This window comes from Heliconius melpomene, chromosome 13 (genome assembly GCF_056956725.1).
Source record: "Heliconius melpomene rosina isolate 202511_hmr_F chromosome 13, ASM5695672v1, whole genome shotgun sequence".
NCBI lineage: Eukaryota > Metazoa > Arthropoda > Insecta > Lepidoptera > Nymphalidae > Heliconius > Heliconius melpomene.
In genome coordinates, this window is record NC_140401.1 from 17,335,115 (window position 1) to 17,358,143 (window position 23,029).

The following is a 23,029-nucleotide window of genomic DNA, read 5'->3' on the forward strand; positions in this document are numbered from 1 at the left end:
GTTTTTCACATCGCCGGTTGCTGCTGATTACGGATTACTTCTATAATATAAATATATTATTATAATGTAATGTTATATTATTATAATTATGCCGTCGTGGCGTAGCGGCATAAGGGTGTGACTGTAACGCGACGGTTGTGGCTTCGATCCCCACTGGAGGAAGTTAAATATTTATTTACTTTATATTTAGTCAAGGGCGAGCTGGGATCAAGGCGAAGCGCGGCGTTGAGTTCTGCCATTCAACACGCAATGCCTCCGGAATTCTGTCTACCCTGCCGTGTGCTGGATGCGTGAAGCTGCGTCTAACTGTAAACGCGATTGTTTTGGGTTCGATTCTCACGCGGTGGAATGAGTTTTTTCATATTTAATAAGGATTTTTACGCAAGGTCTCGAAAATTGGGCGGAAGGTTGGGAATGGAGTGTGTTTAACACTAGATTTCCTAAATGTTCTGCTGATATCGTTTGCACATTGATGTCCACTAATATTTTCATATTTTTTTTGAAACCCATGAATAAACACCGTGTGTGGTAAACTGTTTTGAGTACTATAACTAGTAATAAATTAATAACAATAATAATACAATGTTGTACTGAATATTGCATTTAGGTTCAAAGTTTTGTTTCACTCTCAGGCAAGCATTTCATTGTATTGATTTTACCTTCGATAGTAATAAAAATGATTGAAGTACACATTAACAGTTTATAGCGAGCGTCGTTGGTATCATCTCTAGAGCGAGCGGTATATTAGCGAACATACAAACTTATTTGTTACCTAGCAAATATTGGCAAATGGTGAAAAAACGAAATATAATATTTGTAAAATTTTACTTGACCTTTTATTCATATTCAAGATGAAAAACAATATTTCAGAACAGTAATTATTTTCTTAGAAGTACGGTAACCTTATATTTTCATAGCTTTTTAAATAAAATAATATGTTAAAACTTTTTCTCTTGCAATATTTTTGACACTGTCAGTTGACAGTCATTGAATGTGTGGTTTATGTAACGTTGCACATAATAAATTATGAATACGAAAAATGGTAAATGCATCTGCGGAAAACTGCCTAAAGATCCACTAGTATCAGTTCCAGGTTGCGCTGACGATTTTGTGGCCATATCATCCCTGCCTAATGACTGGGTGCCGAGACATTCTGGACAAACTTTAAGAAACTTTCTTAAAAAAAATGAATATGAATATCATACTACTTTAAAACATTTTAAAGAGAAAGCCGAATTCATCAACAATGATATTAACAACAGGGTACATATGATTTCGGAGTGTCTGTTGTCAGAAGTACGTCAAAATCAAAGGGATATGGTATGTGTTGCCAGAAATTATTCTCCATCGGACAAGAAAAATGAGGCACTTCAGCAAATTTATACTTTATCGTCCAGACGAATTGAAGATTTAGCAAAATTCAAACAAGAAGCTTTTAGGTTAGAAAAGCAGCGAGCAGATGGTTTAAGAGATGCTATAAAATTTTATTTCCAACGTCTTATGGCTATAGGATATAAATCTCCGAAAGATTTGCTTCACGATTTTGACGAAAGTATTTTCGAAATTAATCAACAATTACTAAGTAATCGTCGAGCTTTCATAGAATTAGAGATGCAATTACGTATGCAACTTAATGAAAACGAAATTCATGCAATATCGATTTTAAACCAGATGTGTTTCAAGGTAGAAAGTGAACCTTCTCAAGATATAGAAACTGTAAGTCCAATAGAACAAGATACTAATGATGAAAAAATTAACAAAATTACATCCCAATTGATTGATGCTTACAACGATGTAATTGATATATTACTTAATACTTACTTGAATTTGCTAGAGAACTTATTTAAAAATATTAAAGAAAAGAAAAGGTTTTATAACGAAAATTCATTTTTTAATAATGAGGACGTTGTAAAACAAACTTTTCAATCTTTTACAGATATTTATAACCAATTACTTAATTTCATTACTAAAAATATTGGCTACAATATGCCGTTTCTAAATAATATACAACCAAGTTTAACATCTTTGAAAAATTGCCTTCAAGACATATTTTCTATGCTTTTTGATATTAACAATATTTGGCAAAATCACGTGAAACGTTTCAGCCTTGGTCGAACATTAGTATTAGCTGGATTAGAAGATTTACAAGGGTTTCATGATGCGACAGAACTTGCAAATGAAATCAATATTAATATAGCTTTAGAAAATTTGTGTAAAGCATCTGATATAGATAAACTAAAGTATCAGTTTGATTATACTAATACCCTAGTGAAGAAGGTTCCAGAACTATTATTTCAACACAGGAAACTAGAACTTAATAAAGTTGAAGAATTTGTGGACATGACATCGATTATGGTCAATTTACTGCTTTCGGAGTGTTATTACTGCTTAGATAAATATCCAAAAACGGTAACCAATTCAGAACACTTGGAAAATCATGAATCTACTAGTAACATACCTGAGGCCTCTTCAAATCATGAATCTACTAGTAACATACCTGAGGCCTCTTCAAATCATGAGTCTACTAGTCAAATAGACGTGATTTTGACTATTATGAAACCTTTACAAGAGATTGTTTCAAAGGCACAAGAGCAAGAGCAACGGTTAAACAAATGGAAAAATATTTTTTTAGAATCTCTTGGTAACAAATTGGATGAAATTGCTGGTAGAATAACTGATGATTCACAGAAATTCGTAAGTAAAATAAACTCAAAAGTAAATATTCGTTATTCCTTAAAATACATCTCTTATAATGTTCGAGAAGAGCGTTTGAAAGCGGCATATGAAACACGCCTGGCTGAATTACAATCACATGATGTACAGTTGACTACACATTTAGATATCATATACAATCTTGTCAATGATTTACTAGTAGAAGCATCGAATTTTCTTGCTTTAGACTCACCAGGATTATATCCCTTTTGCTATTGGATCGACAGTATTCAGTCTAATATAGACAGCTTATTAAATCAAGAAACAGTGGATCCTGAGATCAAAAGGCTAAAAATGATGAGTTACTCACAGCGCTTGTCGAGGCATCGAAAACTTTTTGAAGAATCTCTTAACCCGGCTATAGAAAACTATAAGAAAGTTATTGAAGAAAAAATACAAGAAGCGAGAATTTCTAATTTGAAATTTATCTTAAAAATAAAGCTTTTTAACGAGGGAGGTCAGTATGCAGCCCCAGAGGGTCTCAAAGCATGTGCATTGTTAGTGAAAGCGGCAGATACATTAGACTCTTGTGAACATCGTGCTATAGATGCTTTATATCACCGACGCAACCAATTGTTGGCTTTGGCAGATCAGAAGATATCTGCCCAGCGTGTCGAGGATGTTCAAAACTACGGTGCCAAAAATGGAGGTGATAAAAAGAAGCAACGAAATAAGAAAAAGTAATATACTTTTAATTTTGCTAGCAGTTAACTAAGATTTTACTAAATTTGATTGTTAAAATATCATGAAAATCATATTTATTGAGATTTTTTAAAGTATTAGTCAATATCAGGTAATATGCGAATACAAAGTACTTGTTATACAATATTTTTTATTTTGTTTTAATATAATTCTAATCATGGCACTTGTTTCTGTTATGAAATTGATTGAAATTCAAATGTAATCAAATCAAAAATTAATTTATAAAATAAATTAAAGGCAAAAGATCATTTTGAGAAAAAGCTTTTATTTAAACGCTCTGAAAAGGAGAAGGAGAAAATAAAATTTGTCTTTTAAATTTTTACTATCAACTCATAACCTCATTGTACACACAAATTCTATGGTCATAAAAGCTTGTCGCGCGATTTACTTGTGTAAATAAACTAGTACTAATTTAAATATGTAAAATCTGCTAAGTTAAAATTTTTAAGTTTCAATTTAATTAAATATTATATTTATTATTATTTTCTCCTTTTTAGAGCGTTTATATAAAAGCTTTTTCTAAAATTCGGCCATTGAAGCTTTCAGAATTGGGAGAATGAAAAATGAAGAAAAAGTGGAGGAGAACGGAAACATTAGGTTTCCTCTCTGTCATAGCGTAAAATTAAAATTAAAATTAATTAAAAAACATGGAAACGTAAAAATGCTATATAGTGGATTCCGTTTTATTTTTAATGTTCTTAATTTCGCACTTTTTCCCGCATAGTCATGCTTGTCAAGTAGCAGAAGTTGTCCTTGTTAAAATATACAAAAATTTAGAGTTTGTTGCTGACTTATGGCCACAGATGTTTAATATGTTTAATAATATTAATAATGTATTATAATAATATGAGCAAATTATCCTCCTTTACGTCGCGCCGTCGGTGATAAAGATATTGTATCAAATTAATGTTAACCAATTTATTAAAAGATTCAGTGGGAGCGCGTAAATTCTTACAATTTATTTCCCTTTGAATTCTTTAAGAACGAAATAAGCAAGTATCACGATGATACTCCGGGGATGGAAAGTTCGCCTTGCGAAATATATTTTCTATTCAATTGAATTTATGATGTTATTTTCTGCTTCTGTCTCAGTTGACTTCGTTTACGAAAAGGCTGAATAGGGTTTATAACTATTTTAATACTTGCGCTAAGATGTGTTTTTTTTATTTCAACAATATATTTTTTTAAACAAGCCAACTTTCAACTTTGTCAGTCCCAGTAGTTTAATCTGTGCTTTATCTGTCAGACACTCTAGATAAACGTTGAAAAATACGTATGATATACGTATGATACTGTAGGCGCCAAACGCGGCTTCGCCCCCTTGAACTTATTATATAATTTTATATTTTTCTTACTTTAATTGTGTTTTATTCTGATATAAAACCAATTAAATGTAAAGTTCCATCTACAGCCGTTCATCAGTATGTTTTTTCGTGAAAGTGGAACAAACATCTATCCTCACTCATTTTCACATTTCTAATATTTATATTTTTAGGATATAAAAATTAAAACATGTGATTTATCATTTAAGATCTCGAATACGTAAAAAACCGTTTTCGATAGTGATATATGAAAATGTAGAACCTTTATTTTACAAAAAAATAGATAAGTACGTGGTCTGAGCTACGAATTGAAGCTCAGAGAATATTTTAGTTCTCTCCTCTTATCCATGACGCATTTGCTGCATAGAGTGGAACATATACGTGCTTTATGCACGTACATGTCGTCGAATAAACGATGTCTTGATGGTTATATAAAAAATTTTTTTTGGAGCTTTGATGTTGCAGCGGAATAGTGATGGACTGTAAACACGTTGCTTTGGTTGTGGGTTCAATTCAACTGGGGAATTAATAGTTTCCATTTCCTTGCTCTGGTAGATAAATTGCGGCGTTAAGTTCCGCCATTCAATACACGAGTATCTTGAACTCGGTTGGATATTGAAGAACGAGGTGGGTGCAGTACCACAGTTTTTGCCGTATAAGGCTTTGTCTTATTACCAGAGCGAGAAGATGAAAATATTAATAAATAATCGATCATTCCCCCGAATGAGAATCGAACACACAATCGTCGTACGCTTATGTTACTGCGCCACGACGCCTCAATAATGAGATCGAAGTAATTAACACTAGTCTTAACAGTTTCATTTATCTTGACATATAATTTTCATTTAAACGAGTTCATTTGAACACAAATAAGTAAGTAAAGGAACCTAACCCAGTATATAGTATTTCCTAACTGATGCCTGTATTTATAAATCGCTCTCAACTCTGAGATCGATAAGCAATCTTGAGATACCTCGTTTTCATAATTTATGAATGAAAACGGCATCTCAAGTTCGCTTTCGGGGTTAAGAACGGTTTTTTAACACGAGCCTTAGTAATGGAAATTTAAGCTAAAATAAAATGGTTGCGCGAGTTGAAATGCTCCGTTTCCCATTTTTATTCAAAATATCGAATATGTTTTTTGGCTTACCGCCTATATGTGGAAAAAATATTTGAAAATATAATAAAGTGTGTCTAGACTAAACCTTTATAATATAATAACAAATGTATTACTATAACATTATTGGAATAATTTCATCTAAAGAATTTAACTAAAACTAGACTAGACAATTAACCAATAACCATATTGTAAGAAAATATAAAACAAATCTGAAAATAGCTAAGCCTGAAAAACATTCGTAATGGATTTTATCACGAAGTGAAGGGATTTGCCTTTAAAAGGGCAATTCTTTTTGTGAGATTCAGCCATCACGCCGCGGCCCCCTCTGAAGGACTTCAGTTCTATTACGTCGTGCGAAGAATGTGAATGAGAGATGAAGCGTTCAGTGAAGTCGATGGTGGTCGATATTTCTGTATGTTTCCAGAACGAACGCTTTTATAAATAAAGTGTTTCTACGTGTATATTTGTATAGTTATTTGCCGCGCTTTACTTCGGTACTAGAGTGAGGAAAATGTTAAATATTTCATTTCTTCGAGTGGGAATCGAACCCATATCTTGTCGCGTTTATAGTTGCACCCTTGTGCTTCTACATCACGATTGGTGTTAAGTAAACGTCCTGGAAACCTACTATTTGTTGTTATTGTTGTTGCTATCTTCGTAAATAAATATTTTTTATATGGACAATTTCTCAAAATTGGTTAAAGATTTTAGATTGTACATCCATTATAACTAAGCATAATAATATCTTCAAACATATGTTTTTTTCAATACGTATGATGTTTTTTAAACTTTATATATAGTACGTATTAATTAAGAACGGTATCAGTTATTAGACAACGTTTCAATATGGAAAGAATTTTATGTACTCAATCTTCACGCTTTTCCCCCGCATAAAGCTAAAACATGGAATATTCTATTGAGTATATAGTGGGAATTTCAATTTAATATATTTAATTAATGATACTTAATCATTGGTCTAATATAATTGTTTAAAGAGGTTTAAATGACCCTAAACTATTCGCAGTTACCCTATTTACTGAAGCTGGGCCCGTGGCTTCAATAAGCCAATGTTAGTACTGAATAAACATTGTTACCCTCCCTGTACTAAAGTCAAACAATTTGCATCTGACTGCTGTATATTGCTGTGTCGTCGTATATTGTTGAAGCTGGCACTCTATTTTATATAAAGACTAGTGGGCCCGGACGCGGCTACGCCCGCGAAAATATAAGCCTAAATAATTAAAATAAGTTAAAAAATAATAATAAGTGGAGATTTATTATTAGAAAAAATATCTGAGTAACCGAAATGAACAAACAAAAGAAGTAAAAGTACCTAAAGTTTGCCGTGCGCGCGTACTAAACATTTTTCTATATTAAATAATTATTAATTTTTGCGAACAATATTAAATGAAATCCCAAATGATTAAAATTACGATATTTTAAGTGTATAACATCGGTATAGACAACCGAACTGAGATAAATTAACTATAAGCAGCAAATAATTACATAAAAAAAATAATAGTAATTCGAAAATATATAAAAATTTACAAAATCATCAAAGTCATCTGCCCGTTTGCGTCGGTCATACTATACCACTCGTAGGCTAGGTCATTTGGAATCAGTGACATCTTAATTATTTATTAGAATGTTATACAGTAACCTATAATTTCCATCAAGATGAAATGCTAAAAGTGACTATTATATTTATTTTCATAAGGATGAATATCAAATTACAGAAATCATCTAATTTTTGTTAATGTATACAAATCTATATCAGTGCGCGCCATGTATGCATTAAGCAAACTCACTTTGGGTGACGTTTTCTTAAAACAGCAAACTTTGCAAGCCGTTGCTTAGCAACGCGTAGCGACGATTGTTATTAACATGGCGGAATAAATTCCTTGTCAAATTAATTATTTTAATATATTGTTATATAACGAAAATATTACAAATATGAGAAAAAAAGTATCCTATGTTCATCCCGGTACCCTCAAGTATCTCTATATGAGTATTTTATCACAATTAAATTAGCGGTTTGGCCCTGATTGCGGAAAAGACAGACAGACAGACAGACAGACAGACAGACAGACAGAGTTACTTTCGAATTTATAATATAGGTATGGATCATACTGGTACAGTATCACAGCTTCTAATTGTAAACGCGATAATTGAAAATTCGATTTTATGAATTACGTATTGTATTTTTTTAAGCTTCATACTAATACTTGTAGCAGTAAGCAGAGGAAAACGGTGAAACCGGAAACGGTGTTAAGATACTTTGTTCCCAACTTTCCGCCCAAGATGAGAGGCGGAACTCATCTTGATACAGGTGAAATTAATTAATCCTCCGAGTAGTTATCGAATCCACAACCGTCACGTTTACAATCAAACCCCTAATTAAAAAAAATAATAAACTAAGTAGGTACATATCTAATTGTATCATGATGCTGTCATTTTATGTAGATACTTTCACAATATGTTATATCAAATGACAACATTAACTCAGACAGCCCTCGCATATGATTAATGTCTGGTTCTACGACGTATTTAACTATGCCAGGCTATGACAGGCTTATCGTATTCACTTTGATAGCATCTTTTGCATGGTATTAATGTCGGCGATATGCGAGAATGTAGGAGATTTTCTTATAAGATTTCATTTCTAATTTTCTTTTTAATATTCTCTTTGTTATGAGCCCGTCGTTCTGGCACAGCGTTTGAATGTGTGCGATGATTGTGGGTTCGATTTTCAGTTGGGGTAATAAGTTATTTTCATTTCTTTGCTCTGGGTAATAAGACAAATTACCACATTGAGTTCCGCCACTCAACACCCAATGTCTCCAAAATTGGGCGGTGCTTGGAGAATGAAGTGTCTTGACACTAGGTACTCTGTTTATTTCGACTTCCAAAAAATGAAAATAAGACATCATGACCGCTCTAGTTCCTAAATATAATTATTTATTTATAAGAACCTTTATACATTTTATGTATTTATAAGAACCTTTACATGCTAAAAGCTTTATCCGGAGAAGTGTACGTAAAATCAGATTTGCCAACGACAGCTGTGAGAGCGCTTTTTAGTGTTTTGATAAGGGATGAGATTTAAGATGCCACTTTAACTTGGGATGTGTGTCATTTATATATTAAGATTATTTTGTCCTTTAAAACATTATAGTATAATCAAATTGCTGTAATCAAAGCTGTACTTTCGATTCACATTCGAAGGAATTATTTCCTATTTTCATTACGTCGCTCTGGTACCGAGGTTAAGTGCGGCGTTGAATTCCGCCATTTCACATGCAATGCCTTTAGAATTCGACGTGAGTTCGAGTCGAAATGTGATATATTATAATGTAGTTTAGTTACTTGAATTAAAAATAAATTACACAAAAGTATGTAGGTACTTGGATTAGGACGTTGCTAAATAAACGATGAAATTACATATTATTTTTGTCTTTTACGTCTTGAACGTCAAAATTACAATCTTATGTTTATAAATCAGTTAACAATACAAGGGATCTGTAACAAAGTCACCGCGGGCCACGTTTCCATAGAGGCCTCCATTTGCCGAAAATATAATTTGAATTAATGAGATATTTGATTCCGCTCCGAGCGACGTGCTACTTGTTTGAACGTTACATGTTTTTTTTTAAATATATTTTTTAATATACCTACTCAGATGACTATAATTAGTTTGTAAAACTAATTGAAGCCGTTCGTGGCGCGACGGTTGTAGTTTGAATTCTCACTTAGGTCAAATAATTATTTTCATGCTCTCGTTATAATTATAGTTCCACCACTCAACATCCAATGTCTCGTAAATGAAGTGAAAAGACCACTGGGTCGAGCTAGTTCGATCTATTTATCTACACAATGTGTTTATTTAGAGGTAGATTCTCAAATTTAACATTGGGATTTCAAATTTTCTTGGGAATCCTAACTGGAATAGGTATATGAATTTTAACATGAGAAATAACTTTAATGTTGAAATAATACTGAGTCTATCTGTTGTTTACTGGGCCAGGCATATTCTATGGGCATATATTTATCTTAAATAATTGTAAATAAATATTAGAAAAACATTAATTTGTAATTGAATAAATATTTGTATAACATCATGTAGCTAATGATGTTCATCGATATTCCTAAATGAATCTGTGAAAATTGAATTTGCTTAACCTAGTTTTTAATTACACCAAAACAGGTGCCAGGTAGGCACAGAGAATTTAGTATTAAATGATTCAGTTCCTTGCCCAAGATTAATATAAGACTTTACAACCGGAACGTTGACGTTGTGTCACTGTGCTAGGATGGCTTTAATTTTTATATAGTTTTACCTTCAACTAGTGTTTTTCTATTTTCTTATTAAACATTTATAAAGGGCAAAATATTATACAAGTAATTACATCTTATTACCTGAGATGCTTTGATAAATTATAATTATATTAAAGTAAAAGCCCTCAAAGGAGTGCCGGTGACGCTCCTCATTATACGTGAGAAATATTAATGAAGACCTAATTTAATGCTGTATTTCAGGGAACACGGTTGTTTACTGTTCTACGCCGTAGCAATTTATTGAATAACTTGTAAGAATTTATTGTTATTTATTTTTATTACCTATTTTATTTATGCATTAAACGTAAGTAGTAGTTTTTTGTGCTCTTACCCCAATCCTTCCTGGAATATAACAACTACACTGAGAAATACTCTACCCCAGAAAGGCACCAGTACCCCCGGTGTTGGAGAATCCCTCCTTGAGTCTATAAACTCAGGCCGCTCGTTGAATAGGCATTTGACATGTTCACAACATCACAATAAAAGGACAAAGAAACACAACTATGAGTTCTGAATTTCTTTCAATGCACAATAAATAATTTCTTATCTACATTTCTACTTAAAGTTTTTTCTTTTATTTAATCGAACTCGTTATTTTATTACAGTTGGAGAATGTCCAGATGCTGGATAAATATAATCTGCGGAACCCTTCGAAAGGCACGCTCTACTTCGCTACAACGCACCTAATCTTCGTCGACCATGAAATGCGTAAAGAGACTTGGGTCCGTATATATTTGTATTTTTATTTTAAACTAGCTTGCACCTGCATATCTGCTTGTATATTCATAGGGATATAACGAAGAGTTGGGCATCATTGGGCATCATCATCAAAGCATTGAAAATTGAGAAATGTTCACTGTTACTTTGCACAACATTTGGTCGTAAACATGATTTAATGTTAAATTTAATTTGTACTGTCAGTTAATACTTAAATATCAGTATTGTCAAATTCAATTCAATTCATTTTATTTATTTGTAGCTATAAAAAAATTGCAAAATAAAGAAGGGAAAATTAAAGTATAAAAAAACTTTAAGAAAGTAGTTACGTCATGTAGCATTTTATTTTTCGTCCTGTATCCCGCATATAGCAGGGTAGAGGGTACCTAATGTTAAGAAACTTTCATTCCTACATGTTACGTGACAGCTGTCGTTACTAGTCTGATACTGTTTAGAAGTTTATGTTATCAGAGCAAGAAAAATCTTCATTATAGTGTACAAATTTAATATCGAATATTGCACTTGTATAAAGTTATGTTCGCTCCGCCGTGACACTGGTGACGTGACGCGTGAAACACGTACGTAAATTTCGAAGTTGTTCAACCAAAATACTAACAACTAAATTATATTTAGCTGACATCTCATGAAATGTTAATTGAAAATTGTTTGACTTCAACATTGTTTTAATAATAAACGTACAGGATGCTGTCGCGTCAGTTGTGGGTTCGATTTCCACTCCTGGGAATAAATTATTTTCATTACGTCGCGCTGTTAATAAGACCCAGTGCGGTATAAAATTTCACCACTTAACTCGCAATGTCTTGAATATCGAGCGGAAAGTAGGGAAATCTTAAAACTAAATGACTACTGCCTACCATGCTGCATGCGGGATATAGCGTGAAACTTAAAAAAAATCGAAGTAATAATTTTTTTTACGTAATGGATGCGAGCTCTGCTCTGTATTAAAAATAGGTCTCTATTCAGTCCACCCTAACTAAGATAATGGTGACATAAGAAGTACTTTATTTAAACAGTTTTTGTTATTTATTTTTTAACAAATGCAAAAAGCCCTATATAATATAAATTTTATTCTTACTAACTTTCTCTAATTTTTATTTCCAGATACTTCTAATGCACATATCGTCGGTGGAGCGTCTGCCCATAACGACGACGGGGTCACCGTTACTCGTGCGCACTAAAACCTTCCAGTCGGTGTTTTTTGTGATACCTCGTGAGAGGGACTGCCACGAGATGCATCAGACCTTGCTGAGGTTGAGTCAACCTGGTAAGTTACATGAACTATTTATTCGTTACGTAATTAGTAAGCATAGGAAATTTATTTGTTTAAATACGACATAGGGACGCCGTCGCGGAGCGTGTGTCTGTAGACGTGACGGTTGTGGGTTCGATTCCTACTCGGGGTAATGAAATATTTCTATTTTCTCACTATGATAATACGAGAAAGCGCGGCGATGAGTTTCGTCACTCAATATGCAATGTCCCGAAAATTGGGCCTATCTTGTGAGTGTCTTATCACGCTCGCTAATTCGCTTTTGCTTACTCTACTATGGGGGAAAGGGTAAAGCTTAATTATTGGTTCGTAATCGCAGAGATATTAATTCTTTTTATCTACAGAACCAGTAAAAACTTTACTTTATCTTCCGCCCAATTTTTATGAAATTGCGTTTGGAGTGGCGGAACTCGTCACGTCACGTCACGCCTTGTCTACCAGAGCGGAAAAATTAATATAATTTAGATACAATCGTACTCCGACTGGAGATCGAACCAACAACGATTGACAGTCTGTCGATGACAATAGACCGTCTTTCCCCTACTCCACAAAGACCTCCACTATATTATAAATTAATAATTTATTATTTTTTAATTACAGTGCATTTAGATGAGTTATATTGTTTCCACTATAAATCAACCCCCGATGACCTGCCGAAGTCAGCGGGGTGGAATTTCTTCGACATACAGACCGAGTACCAAAGAATGAATGTGCCAAACGAACACTGGGTGCTCTGTAATGCTAATAAGGATTATGAGGTATATAGTTTGTAATTTCTATTTTTTACGATACAATTTAAAAGGTTACCTTGATTTTTTTAGTTCCACGCTGTTTTTCGCACATAGTTACTTGAGAGACAGAGGAAATTATAATATTAAATAATGTATTAGTCGAGCGGAAATTGAACCCTTAACCTGTTCCGTTTACAGTCCCGTTACACTTCTGCCCCTGCGTTACGAGTGGCCGTAGTCTAGCTTTAGCATTTAATTCATTGAAAATAAATAAAAAACTTATAAATTCTAAATTTCAGCTCTGTGATACCTACCCAAGTGAAATTTATGTTCCGGCGAAAGCATCTACTGCAGTGTTACTGGGCAGCGCTAGTTTCAGATCTCGAGGCAGATTACCAGTTTTAGCTTATTTACATCACAATAAAGCAGCTATTGCAAGATGTAGTCAGCCGTTAAGTGGTTTTTCTGCCAGGTAAGTAGATTCAAATCGTATTTTTTAGTGTGGCTCGAAGGTCGAGGAAATTACATATTAAATATCTTCCTTATCTTATATTTCCTCGCTCTGATAACGACGAAATGCGCGGCATTGAGTTCCGCCACTTAACACACAATGCCTCCAGAATTCGGCGGGAAGTGTCCTGATAAAAACAGAGTGTCTTAGCACTGGATTTCCAGGTTTTATCTGCCTACAGCCTGCCTACTCTGCCTACCTACTAAGCGAAAAAAAAATTAACAAAATTTATTATGAATTGTTATTTTAAATGTAAATTTTAATATGTACACAATTTTCATATTAAATATATTATAATAAATGTATAATGTCTTTGTGTGAACAATTAGTAATAAAGCGTAACTATGAAGATTATGTTTTAACATTTATATTTCAGATGTATGGAAGACGAACAAATGTTAGATTTGATTCGACGAGCGAATCCCAACTGTGGGTATATGTATGTAGTGGACACACGGCCAAGGGTAAGTGATTTTTAAGGTTCTGTACCTCAAAAGGAAAAAAGAACGGATTTCTAGGATCTCTAAGATCAATTTGTTGAATGATCAAAATTAAGATACATGTTCCAATAGGGATATACATATATATTAATGTACAAGAAAATCGGTCATTTATAACCTATTTGTTTCTATTTGCCTCTTCGCCTCTTACGAAGTAACTTTTCTGCTTTATAATAATAGATTAAAATGATGTGTAAGTATTATACTGTTTTTGTTTTAAATATTGCCTTTAATTTTGTTTACATGACTATAATTTTAAAATATCAACAATTTATCCCAAAATTAATTTATTTATCATTAGGCTTACTTTTCGCTAACCCTAACTAGTATATATTTATATACTTTTGAGTATATTACTTTTTTATATAATATTTTACAGATAAACGCAATGGTAAACCGAGCAGCTGGTAAAGGGTATGAAAATGAGGCGTTTTATGAAAACATTAAATTTCAATTCATGGGCATTGGCAATATACATGTGATGAGGAAGAGCCTGCAGAAGCTTGTTGAAAGTAAGCATATTTAACTCTACCTTAAAAAAATCTATTTGGCATGGTGTACATGTATGTACACCCAAACTGTCGAATTAATATATTTTTATGTCTTGTATTGTGTTACAGCATGTGAACAAAACACACCTACAATGTCATCGTTTTTGGGCGGACTGGAATCTTCTGGCTGGTTGAAACATATAAAGTAAGTTATTTAATAGAATTTAATAATATCGACCATAATCTTATAATAAACGCCATGTTTGTGAGTTCGGTTCCCACTCGCGGGATAATTGACGTTTACTTATTAACTCTTATGTAACATGAAAACACAAGCAAAAATTAGTTTAATTATATTTTTTCATGTTCACGCTCTAAGGAACCTGGAAAGTTACAGTGAAGACACTTCCGCTCCTATTAAGTCACTTCTGTTCCCCACTTTCCGCCAAATACTAGTCAGAGGTCGTCGTACTTTGTCTCGTTACCACAGTTAGGAAATAAATGAATATTTCATAGTATGCCACGTGTAGTGATTATCTAATACGAGTGCCGTACTCAGGTCAATATTGGACACGTCGTGGTGGATAGCGCGTGCCATCTCGTCGGGCGTGAGCGTGTGCGCGCACTGCAGCGACGGCTGGGACCGCACCGCGCAGGCGTGCTCGCTCGCCGCGCTCTGCCTCGACCCCCACTACCGCACCGTCAACGGGTACCAGGTACGCGGCTGACACGATTGACAGGAGTGACTGGTTGATTGATACAACAAACATTCTACACCATACATAACTATGTATAGTCAATTTGGTCACCTACTATAAAGAATTGTTATCTTTATACTTTATATGTAGGGAAAGTTCAGAACGCTAAAATTTTTAATAATAATGCTTATAAAGTACATTAAATCAATCAATAAAACATTACACACACTACAATACATTTGCTTGTATTATTTTACGCGTCAATTGGTTCTCTAGTATTCGTAATAATCAAAAAGGGAAAAGTTAAAATTTCTTAATTCTTGTAATTACCCAAAATCCCATGTCTATGCAATATATATGTAATTCGATCCTTGTTCTACAGGCTCTAATAGAGAAAGACTGGCTATCATTCGGTCACAAGTTCACATCCCGCTGCGGACACGTCGCGTGCGATTCGCGTGAACGTTCGCCTGTTTTTACACAGCTGCTTGATTGTACTTGGCAATTATTAAGGCAATCTCCAGAGGTAATTATTGACTTTTTTATTAAATAATTTATATACACTGTGGATTTCTTTAGTCTGTGCCTTTCTTGATTGTTGTGATAATCGGGTTACAATAAGTTTCTATAAGTTAGATTCTATACACATACGAAGGGCGTTCAAAGTATTCTTGATCGGTATCGATCTTATTATTTATTATCGATATTTATTTATTACATTCTTTATTAGATTATTTACTACATTAATGACGCTATTTGAAGGTATAAATATAAAGTTTTATACATTTTTAATCACTAGTTTGCTAGTTATCCTTCGCTAACGATAAGTGAAATGACTAACACGACAATGTTGGAGAAACCATGCCGCACCGTGCTGTAAATTCCTTATAAACAAACTATTCATAAAGAGATGGTGGCTGTTTATCAAAAATCTGCACCTTCATTATCTACTGTTCAAAAGTGGTCAAGGGAATATAAAAAGAATAGAGAGAGTATTAAAGACGATCCTCGCTCGGACGACCCCGTTACTGATTCTCGGATTAAAATGTTGAAAAAATTGTGCTTGAAAATGCTCGAATGAATGATGGTTAACATGATAGCAGAGATGACTAACATTCCTATAGATACCATACACACTGTCCTTCATGGCTGCCTTAACGTTTTTAAAGTTTAAGCAAGGTGGGTCCCGTGATTGGTCACAGCGTCCTAGTCGAATGCTGTAGGGGAATTTTGGACACTCTGTGGTGATGAATTGTTACTGAAGATGAAACGTGAAGTCATCATGATAGAAACGAGAAATAAAGATAAGCTTGTTACACCAAGTTTTCGCCTCCAAAAAGTTAATAAATTCTTTATGAGTCTGAGTATACGTGTATATAATAAAATTCCGCAGTATATTCTTAGTTTGCCACTACAAAAAATTAAAATATCTGTAAAAAAAATTCTAACAAGTAAAGCGTATTACACTGTTCAAGAATATTTAGAGGATAGGCATGTATGGAATTAATGTCTATTGAATGTAATGCAGGATAGCTGCCAGCTAATGTAATAGACTGTACCATTGATTTTGAAAAGAGCAACTGTTGAGTTTCTTGCCGGCTTTTCTCAGCAGAACTGCCTTCCGAACCGGTGGTAGCTTTTTGTTGACATGTACATTGGACGATTCAAAAGTGCTTATAATAATTGCCTATTTGAATAAAGAATGTATTGAATTGAAGCACCATGACTCTGAATATGAATCTATGCAATACACAAGAAGGATATAGACCCTCCGAAGAAACGAATTTTGCTGATTGAATATAAAACAATGTCCTACGCTTCAAACTTTGCGTATTTTGAGGGAAGCAATTCTTTCCACTATAACGCCACAGTTCACACTGCCCGAGTAACCAAGACTTGTGCTATTTGGGCTTGTGCGATTGTGGTCCACCCTATAGTCCAGACGTGGCACCTAGTAATTATTATTTTCCCAATTTTTAAAAAAACAACTTCGTGGGTTACCATTTGACGATGATGAAGGTGGCAATAAATGTACAGTTTTTCAGGCAATGAGAAAAAATATTTTTTGCGGGTTGACAAGTTAATATCACAATGTAATGTATGTATTGGGGATATGGTGGACTATATTGAAAAATAGAAATGTTTCTGGGTCAATTTGTGTGTTTTTCAAGCCGATACCGAGAATACATTGAACACCCCTCGTAGAAGCGGGGGTTTGGAGTTTGTAGAGCAACAGAGTGGTGTCATTAAGATTTTTTACTATTCATTTAATTTGAATATATTTTAAGGTACCATGTCTTTTTGTTTAGAATTTTTACATTTAAACAATTTCTATAAGTAAATAGTGTAATATTTAACTCTCATATATTTGAACTTCCATTTATACTTCATGTAGTTAATTTTTATTATACAATTTAGAACTTATTTAAAGATTTAGCTATATTTAATATCTTAATAATCATTTTCAGGCATTCCAATTCAACGAGAGATTCTTACTAACTCTACATGACCACGCCCATGCGTGTCAGTATGGTACTTTCATTGGTAACTGTCAAAAAGATAGACGTGATCTAAGGTAAAATCTTATATATCTTATTTACATACATTTGTAATTTTTATAATTCATCTTTTATTAGCCTGACACTTGTATTTCCACCAATAAATAGACGCGCAGAAAAGACCGAGTGAGCTTGAAATGAGCGGGTTAGGGAGCGGAGCGAAATAATTGTAGAATACAATACTCTTGAATCTGTTTATTGGTGGAAATGTAAACCTATTTTTTAAAAAAAGAGTAGCCGCATGAGCACCACCCGCTCATTTCTCTTTCGCGGTAAAGAGCGAGCTTATACGCAGAGGAGTCAGAGAGGGCAGAGTCCGTGGTGACCAGAGTAGAAGACACTACGTTCACTACGCACTGCAAATTTTCGAGACATTGCGTGTTGAGTGGTAGTACTCAACGCAAAGCTAAGTCTTATTATCAAAGCAAGTAAAGGAAATTAAGCCATTTCCCCGAGTGGGGAAAGCACAACCGGGACGTTTAATCACAGACATTGTAAAGTTGCGCCGCGATGGTCTCATTAATACATCAATACCTAATATTTTGGACATGAGCTAGATGATTAGCTAGTTCATATATATTCATATATTTTCCATATGATCTATATTTCCTATGGATTAGTCGCAGATTATCTCAAGGAAATTACATGTGGTTACTCTGAAATGGATATGGATTGACACCCGTCGGATCTGAGCCCTCGCAAAATTTTTAGGGATTCATTTGAATCCGTCAAAACTTCATTTGCTCAATTTAATTTACTTTATAAAAGTTTCATTCTGTATCCCGTATATAGCAATTGCAGAGACTGCAGCTAATAGGGGTAGGCATAGGGAAACTAGTGTTAAAACACTTCGTTCCCCGCGCCCGCCGCGGAAATCGAGCCCACAACAGTAGCCACTGATTAACAAAATCTTGGACAATAATTATCATTAAATATAATACTACTTAAAATAATTATTACAGATTGTCAGAGCGTACGTTCTCACTGTGGGGCTACATGGCGAGTCATCTCAATGAATATAAGAATCCTCTATACAATCCTAAGGCTCATCCTGATGTACTGAAACCTGATTTAAGTGCTCAGAGTATAAGGTATACAATAAATACCGTCTTTCTTTTTCTTCACGTTGTATGCCATATATAACAGGGTCCCCTGGCTCTCACTTTCTGCCTAGTTTTCGAGACCAATATGTGTTGCGTCGCGCAAGTCAATGCCGCACTTCGTCTCGTTATAAGAGCAGGGAAATGAAAATAATACGTTCTCCGGAGTGGAAATCGAACCAAGAAGCATCGCATTTACTGTTAAACACTGTTTAAATAAGACATGACCGTAAACAAAGATGAATATTTGATATAAGTTTTTTATTATTTGCTTACTTCTAAAGTCGATTTCAGGTTTAAAAAGAAAAAAAATATAGGGCTTCTCGATTTTACCCAATTCCAGGAAACGTTTAAAATGATATATTCTGGTCTACTCTACAGGTTCTGGCGCGGCATGTACTGTCGCCATGAGAGCGGCGTTCATCCGCGGGAGTCCCTCGCAGATATATTACCAGCGGCCGTAGAACATTCAGGAGCTCTTACCCACCACATTGATTATTTAGCTAAGGTGATTAAGCGTTTTTTTTGTTATTTTCTTATAATCCTAACAGGGTAGGCAGAGGGAATCTGGAAACTTAGTATTAAGAACTCCATTCCCATTAAAACACTTCCGTTCCTCACTTTCTGCCGAATTCTAGAGGTATTGCGTGTTGAGTGGCAAAACTAAACGCCGCGCCTTGCCTGGCTTTCCATTTCCTCAAGTGGGAATCAAACCCACAACCTGTCGCCTTTACAGTTGCACGCTAGTGTCCTTGAGCCACGGCTGGCTTAATTTTGTTATATTACTAGTAGTTTATAACTATTGCGGTTATTATCGTTATGAATTGTTTATTTGTAATTTTGATATGAATAAATGTTATTATTATTATTATAACGAAATCGGGGAAATGAAAAGCGAGGCGAAGCGCGGATAGAGCGTCAGATATTTAGATTTTTTTTTTTCACTTTTAATCTGTGCAGAGTAGGGACAGAGATCCTATTGTTAAGACATTTTGCTCCTCACACAACGCTCAGTGTTCGAGACATTGCAATGGCGGAATTTATCGCTGCCTTGTGTCTAATTACCAGAACTAGGAAATGAAAATAGAAACCTACCTCGCTATATGTGGTTGATGCTGTTTTTTTGCTTTCTTCATATTATTATTAATTGATCAATTCATTTATTTATAGAGAATAACAACGTTCAAAAATCTCATCTCCGGACGTAAAGCGGAGAAAACCAGAGACACTACAGTAGTGAACTATCAAAATGGCGGCACTGACACTGTTGAAATTGAAACTAAAGTTGAAGGACTACAGATTGATAATAAGTTAGTAGATTGAATTTTTTTAATGCAACGGTAAACAAAAAGATAGAAATAGGAATTCTCCACAGTTGTTAGCTTGACGCTGTGCGAGATACACAGCAGACAGACAGAGAGGACTTGGGAACCTAGTGTTAAGACACTCCGTTCCTATTGTCTCAATATTCATTCTCCATTCTCCTTTTTCCGCCAAATTCTGGGTGCAGTGCTGGTTGAGTGGCGGAACTCAACGCCGCGCATTGCCTCGTTACCACAGCGACGATATGAAAATATGAAATATTTCATTTCCCTGAGTAGATCCCACAATCGTCATCGTGCCACTTGCGTCACGCGATACTGTCTGATACGCTTCAAATTAGGAATTAAGTGAACTAAGATATATGTACTACATGTACTAGGAACTTCCAGTTTCATTTAATTATCGTAATTCTATTTATTTTCATTAATTTCTTTCTGATTATATATGATTTATAGTTTTACTCCGTCAGAAATGTTAAATCATACAGTGGAAAGATAAAAAAAAAACAAGTTATATAGTAATTTATATGAATTACAATATCGCAAAATAAATACAAACGAAGTATGTTTTATTATTTACAGACTATTATATGAAACTGGAGGCAATCTATCAGAACTTGAATGCGCTAACCATGACCATCCTCTAAAAGACATGGCTACCACTCCGCCTAATAAAATTCCATTAATTACTGAGGTATGCTACTTGAGATATTCCTTTTAGCTTCACGCTGTATCCCACTTATAGCAAGGTAGGCAGATGGTACCTAGTATTGAAATAAGCCGTTCTCCATGTTCCGACCACTTTTTGATACCTAGTGGCGTAACTTAACGCCGCGATTTGACTTATTACCAGAACGAGGATATGAAAATATTTCATTTCCCGAATGGAGATCGAATCCACAACCGTAGAGACACTGTGCCACTCCTTAATTGTATAAGGCTTTTATAGAGTACTTAAAACTGTGATTTCATTTAAAGTGGTGCTGACAAAAACACAAACAATTATTTTTAATTTTTAATTTTTTTAGAAAACATCCTGCAACGTTTATTTTTAAAAAAAATGTAAAGAAATATTAGAGATATTAAGATATTTACTTTTAATTAATATAATAATAATTATTATTTTCCGACAGAAAACAGATTCAAATATTCCATCAAGTCTGTCACAGTTAGAAGCGGAGATAAACACCGTTGCATTAGATTGGAAAAGTATCAAAAATGTAACAGAATGCAGTTGTTCAACACCGTTGGATCATTTTAGTAGAAAGGTATGTTCATATTGTTTGTTTAATAATAGATACGTAATAGTGGTTCAAATTTTGAGCATTGGATATATTCTAACATTAAAGGCCGCAGTACCAGTTGGAGAAGATACTATTACATAAGATATAAAACATAAGCTAAAGGATATAATAATACTTGTATGAATCCTGTTCATTTCTTAATATTACGTTTAGGCTGGTCTCCTCCCGAGTCTCGCGTCTGTAGGGCCCGAGAGGGGAGACAGTGCGAGTTCGCGCGTATCTATCGGTCGGTCATGCGCTTGCACACCGGTTTGTGTGATGTCACCGGGTGATAGTGATGGCAAGCGATAAATTCTGTACCTGTCGATATACGATAAATCTGTGGTTGATGTTTTAGATATGTTTGATATAAGCGGATTATTACTTTGCTTTTTTTTTGTATAAATTTTTTTAGTTAGGTTAAGAATGAATTGAATTATTAAGGGATATTAAATGTAATTAAAATAGATTAGTTCTCCAAGGGGTGTTATATGCAATTTTTAATGCCCTGTTTTGCAACACTTGTAGAAATTGGTAGTCAGCCATGCAAGTGCTGCTCCACACCAGACATGCATAAGAAATGCATACATGCGTGCTATATATTATCAACTTAGTTTTTCAACTGAGTTAGAGATTACGGTACATAACTACGGTAATACCGTTGTTATGCTTTAACGCTAGATAGTAGTTTTTTGCTGGATATGGTGTATTTACCGTAATTATGTATATGGGAATATTGTTTATATTGTATACATGTGTGTACCAGTATGTTTTCCAATAACTCAACATATTTAAATAATAATATATATCAGCATCACTGCTGGGGCTGCGGTCGCTGTGTGTGCACTCGCTGCGTCTGCACGCGCGCCCCCCTCCCCGCGCTACAAGCACCGCGGGCCGCTCCCCTGTGCGCCGCGTGTGCTCCCTCCACGCCTGTTACTCCTGTGTCGCCACAACCGGGTATGTAAGGTTTTATTTGGCTTAACTTTTAATCCATGTTGTATTATATAGGTAAAAAACCTCGTAGACACTTCGTTATGTGTTGTCCGTTTAGTCACCATCATTTGTTTCCTTTTTTATAAAACGCCAAATTTGAAACACCATTTTATGTACAGTACGATCCGTTGATCGTGGCCATGAAGTTAGGCCTCTTGAACTATTCCACAATTCAAAAGTAAATAAAAAACCTAAAATCAAATCTATAGTTAACTTAATAGTCACGACACATTTCGTTAATAGTTTTACTATACTCGTCGTAACTGAAGTCAGAGTTACTTCCCGCATTTAGAATTAGCTTGGTCTTTATGATTACTAACGGTATCGTGTCGCAATTGAATGGTGTCTCAGCGTCAAAGCAATAGTTGTAGGTAAAGTTGGTCGTTATTGTTATATTTTTAAAATGAATTCGTTATATTATATTTTTACTGTTGTTTTAAACTGCTATATTATATTTATTTTATATTGCTTCCATGGGCGTCCTACAGCGGCTCGGATTTCTCTTAAATTCTCCTTGCTAATTAAATTAGCATTATTATCATCTCAGAGTTAAAATAAACCTCATAAAAAATATCTATTTAACTAATACAATATCAATAATTTCATGACATGAGAGGTATAAAATTGAAAAATATAATAA

General features: G+C 34.3%; 1 protein-coding gene across 3 annotated transcripts in view; it reads left to right on the forward strand.

Annotated features, from left to right (window-relative positions):
• The window catches only part of Mtmr6 (Myotubularin related protein 6), a 52,769-nt gene that overhangs the window by 25,969 nt on the left and 3,771 nt on the right, over positions 1 to 23,029 (forward strand). For 2 of the 3 annotated variants that reach the window (XM_085196798.1, XM_085196797.1), the window contains exons 2-17: positions 10,797 to 10,913; positions 12,031 to 12,193; positions 12,800 to 12,957; positions 13,230 to 13,402; positions 13,818 to 13,905; positions 14,321 to 14,453; positions 14,562 to 14,637; positions 14,992 to 15,148; positions 15,513 to 15,656; positions 17,599 to 17,705; positions 18,651 to 18,779; positions 19,170 to 19,296; positions 19,959 to 20,098; positions 20,693 to 20,804; positions 21,244 to 21,378; positions 22,206 to 22,353. In XM_085196798.1, coding sequence (XP_085052924.1) covers positions 10,797 to 10,913; positions 12,031 to 12,193; positions 12,800 to 12,957; positions 13,230 to 13,402; positions 13,818 to 13,905; positions 14,321 to 14,453; positions 14,562 to 14,637; positions 14,992 to 15,148; positions 15,513 to 15,656; positions 17,599 to 17,705; positions 18,651 to 18,779; positions 19,170 to 19,296; positions 19,959 to 20,098; positions 20,693 to 20,804; positions 21,244 to 21,378; positions 22,206 to 22,353 — 2,107 coding nt within the window. Of the gene's footprint in view, positions 1 to 1,087; positions 3,449 to 10,796; positions 10,914 to 12,030; positions 12,194 to 12,799; positions 12,958 to 13,229; positions 13,403 to 13,817; positions 13,906 to 14,320; positions 14,454 to 14,561; positions 14,638 to 14,991; positions 15,149 to 15,512; positions 15,657 to 17,598; positions 17,706 to 18,650; positions 18,780 to 19,169; positions 19,297 to 19,958; positions 20,099 to 20,692; positions 20,805 to 21,243; positions 21,379 to 22,205; positions 22,354 to 23,029 lie in introns of those variants that run through there. The other variant, XM_085196799.1, reaches the window with a different exon arrangement.